This window comes from Notechis scutatus, chromosome 5, assembly GCF_049901735.1.
Source record: "Notechis scutatus isolate UNSWTSFEM ecotype Mainland chromosome 5, rNotScu1.2, whole genome shotgun sequence".
Taxonomy (NCBI): Eukaryota; Metazoa; Chordata; class Lepidosauria; order Squamata; family Elapidae; genus Notechis; species Notechis scutatus.
In genome coordinates this window covers 13,067,117-13,073,375 of record NC_142013.1, presented here as the reverse complement: position 1 = coordinate 13,073,375, position 6,259 = coordinate 13,067,117, and the positions used below count along the sequence as shown (strand labels likewise).

At 43.3% G+C, this 6,259-nt stretch overlaps 1 protein-coding gene across 2 annotated transcripts in view; it reads right to left on the bottom strand.

The window, feature by feature from the left end:
- Nucleotides 1-247: 247 nt before the first annotated feature.
- Nucleotides 248-6,259, bottom strand: part of CEP57 (centrosomal protein 57) — a 30,605-nt gene continuing 24,593 nt past the window's right edge. For both annotated transcript variants that reach the window (XM_087966174.1, XM_087966175.1), the window contains 2 exons: nucleotides 5,928-6,072; nucleotides 248-1,544 (listed from right to left, as the gene is read on the bottom strand). In XM_087966174.1, the coding sequence (XP_087822300.1) occupies nucleotides 1,347-1,544; nucleotides 5,928-6,072 (343 nt within the window). In that variant the 3' untranslated portion in view covers nucleotides 248-1,346. The remainder of the gene's footprint in view (nucleotides 1,545-5,927; nucleotides 6,073-6,259) is intronic.

Here is a 6,259-nt window from a genome sequence, read left to right as displayed (position 1 = left end):
CATTTCACTGGAGTGAGCAGGCCTGCACTTTCCCTGCTTCAGCAGGAGATGGAAAGAGGCTGCGCCCACCAGCTAGGCTGCCAGGTGTCCATTCTCATTTCAGCCAGCAATGGGCCATCTGTCAGCAAGGCAAAATGTCAACTGATGATGCTACCTGCTTTGTGCATGGATTACACAGATCAGTTCCTGGAGTCCAGCAGTTCATAGAAAGCGGGAGATCAAAGAGCCAACCAGTTTTCACAACTAATTTATTCTATTTGCCTTTATTGCAGTCCAATCAAACCTCAAAAAAGCACAGGCCGTTTTGAGTTACTACTACAGTCCAATCTTCGGAAAGCCTTTACATTATTAATATAATAAATATTATTGCATGTACATTAAAACTGCCAAGTACCAGAACCATGAGCAGATATTCTAGTCTAGGGAACATGAGTTTTTAAAAAGCTGCCTGCCAGTATTAAACAGCATGATCGAAGGCACCATTTATTTTTTGGGGGAAAAATACACGTGTATTATTAACCTGCTTTTCAGCAGAACAGTAGAAATGAGATCAAATTAACTTGGCAATTCAGTTTCACTCTGAAACTGCATCACTTCAGTTCCATGGCTAAAATGGATATAAAATTTGTGTTGTTTTTTTTAAATGGTGTTTAATTAATGCCAATCTTCTCCCCTCTGTGCATAATTTCCGTATTTCAAAACGGGACCATCTTGCTCAAACATCGAGACACGAGTGGCCATACAGGGAAGGCCATGCTGAGAAGGAAAAGCAGCTTTTTCTTTTTAAAGAAAAAGCTGCTTACGAGACCTTGAAAGAGTCAAAAGTGACATAGGACTTTGTACCATTGCTCCATTCAAAAGGCACCGTGTGTTTATAAAGCAAAGTCAAAACTCTGCACGCACACACACACACACACAAAATAATAATAATTCTGATTCTTTTCCCACTTGGCTTTTGATGCTCCAAATGAAATGTTTTTTTAAAAAACCCACTCGTAGAAGGAAGTCATCCCAAGCAATGAGTACAATGGTCAGAAGCAGAATTGTAGGGCAAGGGTTACGTTTCGTAGCAAAATATCCTGTATCAGTGGTGCCAAAGTGAGGCTTTCAGCGATGAAATAATAAAAAGGCTGGCCTATCTTTCTCCCTTTCTACCCATTCCCCAGCTCCCCTCCACGATGGCAACACGATCAGGCATACAGGTAGAATAGGAGAAGCCTTTGTTTAGAAGGTGCCATTACGGTATCATTCTTTCATCCAGCTGGTTGGGCCGCAGCCAGAAGGATAGAAAGGTGCAAACCCCTCAAAAATCCCCCACACACACACACAGAGGCGGGGAAGACAAGTCAGCAGTCCCAACTGATGTCATCTTTCTGAAGGGAGAATTGTATACTTTGCATGTCTCTCAGCAGCTGGAGGTTCTTCTTACCCTGCCCGCCGGGTTTTCTCTTCAGGCCGGCCTCTTTCACCTTCTTCTCTTCACCCACTTTACAGCAATCTCGAGCGCCGTGCTGTTTGGCCTTGCTGACCTTGAGCTTCTCCAGCTGCGCACCAGCACCACCCCACATAAAAAGAAATAAGAACGGGGCGTTTAAAACTGAACTTTGCTTTAACTTCCACTGTGAGCTCTCATTCCGAAAGTGCCACAGTCTGGCAATTTCTTTTCATCTATTATAGATGTCTGCTCTTGTTCACTCGCACACTCGCTATTACAAATGGTCTTTGTCCCTTTCTATTTGCAGCCACTCACAGATCACTTAATTTTTTTCCCCCTTTGCCTCCTCACACACTAGATGCCAGGGGAACATTCTATAATGTTCAGATTTTTAATTACATTTAAAGGTATGTGAGTCTCCACAATACCTTGTCTTGTCAGATGTTACATTTTTCTATCCTGCTCCAACTCTGACAGAAAAGTTGGTCTCTGACAGAAAACCACTTGAAGAGACTAAAAGCAGCATTTCAAATGTGGATTTACAGGCAGCTGTTATAAGCAGGGTTGACAAAATCAGAAATGAGGAGGAGAGATAAGCCGCCTGGGAAAGCCAAGCGAAATCATCAAAACCATAAAAAAGTGAAAGCTAGAATATTTTGGACACACGGAAAAATACGCCATCCTTTATTTAATCCTCCAGGGAAAGATTGAAGGCAAACGAGGTCCAGGCAGAAGAAAAAAATCATGGCTTCAAAATCTTAAGGGACTGGTTTGGACAAAATTTAGCAGCACTTTTTCCTGTGGCGGTTGATTAAAAATAGGATCACCAACATGATCACCAATGTCCAGTGACGGATATGGCACAAGAAGAAGAGTTTCCATAAGAAACAATCATCTATTCTGCATAGTATTTTGGGCACACTACATTGTTTCAGCCTACTTCCTTCAATTGCAATTTTGTTTGGTGGGCACCTGCTAATGAATGCAGCACCCAATCTCCTTGTTTAAAACATGATACAATTCTTACATGGATGCGGCGTTTGGATTGTGCTTAAATTAATGGCTGTTGATCCAGCAACTTGGAAGCTGCTTTGCCTAGCAATTAATCCTGCAATTAAATCCATTGCTTTTCTCTTCATCCCAGGTAGTCCTCAACTTACGACTGTAGTTGAGCCCAGGATTATGGTTGTAAGTCATGCTGGTCACTAAGTAGGTCACCACATGATCTCGCCTGATTTTATAACCTTTTTGGTCATAGTCATTAAGGGAATCACTGGTTATTCAGTCAATGCGACAGTCATTAAGCATTTTCCACAGTGGGTGCTTTTTTGCTGGAAACTAGAAGTAAAAACTGGTTCCTGACCAAAAAAAAACACATCGTAAATGTGGTCATGTGAATGTGTATGGCTGAGAACAGTCCTAAATGCAGGCCAAAATATGACCATGGGAGGGTCCAGTTGTCAGAATTTTGACCTAGGAAGGCCTGTCATAACTTCAAACGGTTGTCAACCCTGAAGTGAACCTGGCTGAGGCCACCTTGGAGGCTTCAGGGGTGCTACACAGCAATGGGAGGGAGGAAATAGTTAGATGGGGTTTGTAGCCAAAACAAAGTTTTCCTGTGGGAACCAAGGACGTTCTCACAGGAGGCTGGCCAGAGGAGGAGCAAGTAACCAAGCAACCGGCCAGCCCTTGGATTGGACAGTGTGGCCAGTGACTTGGGGGGAAAGGAGAAACTTTTACTTCTAACCAGATGAAAGCCGAGGGAAATTTCAGAGTCGGCTTTCACTAGTTGTACCAACATGATGTATCCAATAAATTGTCCTTTGAGGAACTTGTCTGCCTTGCAGTTCTGTTTTCTGTGGGTGCATCACTAGGAACGCTGACAACAGTTGCTAAGCGATCTATCGTAAGTTGACAACTACCTATACTGCTGTAACACAATCATTTTTATAATGTCCGTAGCCACACCAAAAAGGAGCAGAAGTATAGTTTATAAAATTATGTGTAGCTGCAAGCCTATCTATGTGGACAGTAAGAGATTGTGCTGACAGAAAGAACCATGGATCAGTTGTCCTTCCGTGTTTGCTCTTGCACCTCTAATAGTGGCCACAGAATTATCATCTATGGCTTCATGCTTGCAGCTCAGCCCTGATGGAGTTTTCTGTTTCTGCAATTCCTACCACAGGCCTCTGTGCTTGCAATCGATTTATACCCAGATTCGGGATTCCAGAAGGTTGCACAGCCTTCTGTTCTTTGGGTTTTGCCAAAGGTAAAGAAGGTGTTGAGCAGCAAATGACGGCCTTTGATTGGCAGAGATGTAATACTAGGAGCTTCCCTTGCTTTCAAAAGAGGTAAAACTTATGAGGTAAAATAGGTAAAACTTATGAGCCACCAAGAAGCTTCTTCAGTTCTCAGTCTCCACCATTTAGTTAGAACTGAAGAAGAAGCTTCTTGGACGAGAAGTGAAATGTCTTCAAAGAAAATCCAGAAAGTCCAGTTGCCTCTTGAAAAAAAGCACCTTTGGGACAACCATGACTTGCATGACTGAGAATCTCCACAGACATCTGTATCAGGGTTTCTCAACTTTAGCAAGTGTTAAGGCCTTCCCTATAAGCATGGCTGACTAGGGAATTCTGGGAGTTGAAGTCCACAGGTCTTAAAGTTGCTAGGGTTGAGAAACACTGGCCTGGACCATGTTATTGCTGCAAAAGAGTCTATGATAAAGGTTGCTTACTGTATTATATTTTAACATGCTATCTTTAACCTTACTTATAACTCGTTTCTTTAGACAGACTATCATGATGACGTCACTTTTAAAGCTGCAAATTCTGCCTCAGAGCTGATGACAACATGAATCAGTGAAACCAGGCACTTATTATTCAACTTGACCAGATGGAACATTTAACAATGTCATTTGGCATCTCTATCTAAATTTTTATATCATTTTTTACTACTCTGTTTTATAACTATGTTTTCTTTGATGCCTTTACAAGGCAGTTTTATAGTGGAATATTTATCCTTTCAGCACTTTCATTTTATTTTTTTAATCTCTACTTCATTTCACCTTCCCTCCCAACTTAATTAGAAATTGCTACTCAAGTCCAACTGAGCTCAGTAATTCACAGTATGTTATATAACTGCGTACTATTCTGGCTAGTATTTGTAATAAAGATATTCTGTGCAATGATTTCATTGTTGTTGTTGTCTATGGGTGGGTGAGTGGGGAGGGTGCTTTCAAATGAGTCTTAACTCCTGGCAACTGCCTGGATTAGTCCCTGCAGTTCTCTTGGCAGAATTTAGGAAGTCATTTGCCATTGCTTCCTTCTTCCTAAGGCTGAGAGGGAGGAACAGGCCCAAAAGTGACCCAGCTGGCTTCATGCCTAAGGCAGGACTAAAACTCATAGTCTCCTGGTGACTGGTCTAAGGCAGGCATGTCAAATTCAAGGCCCTCAGCCCGCAGGATGCTTACAGCTGACTCACAGGGCTACTCTACTCTGGAAACAGCGAAGGACCAGCCCGCGGTGCCTCGGCCAGCAAAAACGGAGCTCGGGAGGGCAGCATGCAGGAGGCAGTTACAGCCAAAAATGGAGCTTGGGGGCCTGTTTATGCTGGCGGAGCGTTCAGGCCACCACAGGCACCCCCGACACGAGTGATGTCGACCTGGCCATGCCTACCCCGGGCCCGAGGTCAAACACAACCCTGATGCAGCCCTCAATGAAATCAAGTTTGACACCCCTGGTTGGCTTCATGCCTAAGGCAGGACTAGAACTCACAGTCTTTGTCATGCCCCTGTTGGAATCTGATTCCGAGGGGGAAGTTGAGCAGCTGACAGGGAGTGGGAGTGTGGCTCTGGTGGCTGTGGAGGAAACTAGGGAAGGGCACAGTTCGGCTGGGCATTCAGAGGAAGACCCAGGCCCACCCCCTCTTCATCCTAGGGCACGCAAGGAGGAACGGAGAAGGGAGCAACGTGAGTTACATGGGTTATGGGGGAGAAAAGGGCCCTGATTCCCTTCATTAGCTGCAGCTGGGAAAACAGGATTTTAAAAGGGTGTTTGCGCACAGAACCTTGCTGTAAGCAAAGCATGTATTATCTTTGTTTGTCAAGTCTTATCTGGGTTCTGGCGTCCTCCCAACTGTGTGTGTTTCGTCATCTTTTGAAGTCTGCAATTCCTTATCTTTCCCTGTCTCGTTAATTGCTGCAACGTGGTTTGTGTTGGTTTTTATTTATAATTTATATGTACTTTGGGTTCGGACTGAATTCCTTCCCTTTAAAAACTGTTCTTGGGAGAGTTTTTTCTCCAGCCGATGATAACTGGACACTAGGGGCCAAGTTGGAGGTATTAAAGAGACTTTACCTACTTTTGTGACTTTGTTGCTTTCGTGCCATGCCCCGGATCATCATAGTCTTTCCAATTTCTAGCTTAATCCCTACATCAGACTGTGTCTCCAACGATGGCATAGGGGACTGAAAGTAGTCATCAGGATAACTTACCCGTGCCCGATGCCTCTGGATTTTATTGATTTGTTCAGCCTTGGCTTCCATCCTTTTCACAAGCACTTCCAAATCCTTCTCCAAGTCTCTCCTTAGGGCAATCGTTGAAGCTTCATGGATGAGTTTTGCTAAGTGCTGGTGTTGGCTTGTATGCAAAACAAAGAAACCAATAAAACAAGATTTTTTTAAAAAAACCAGCTGATAATGAATTTCTTTAATACGTGAATTTCAAACCCGCTTTGCTAATAGAAACAATTCAATGTTTTTTCCACACAGCAATCCTAATATTGCCTAGGAGTACTCCAATGTCAGAAGAGTCCAGCATTTTGTAA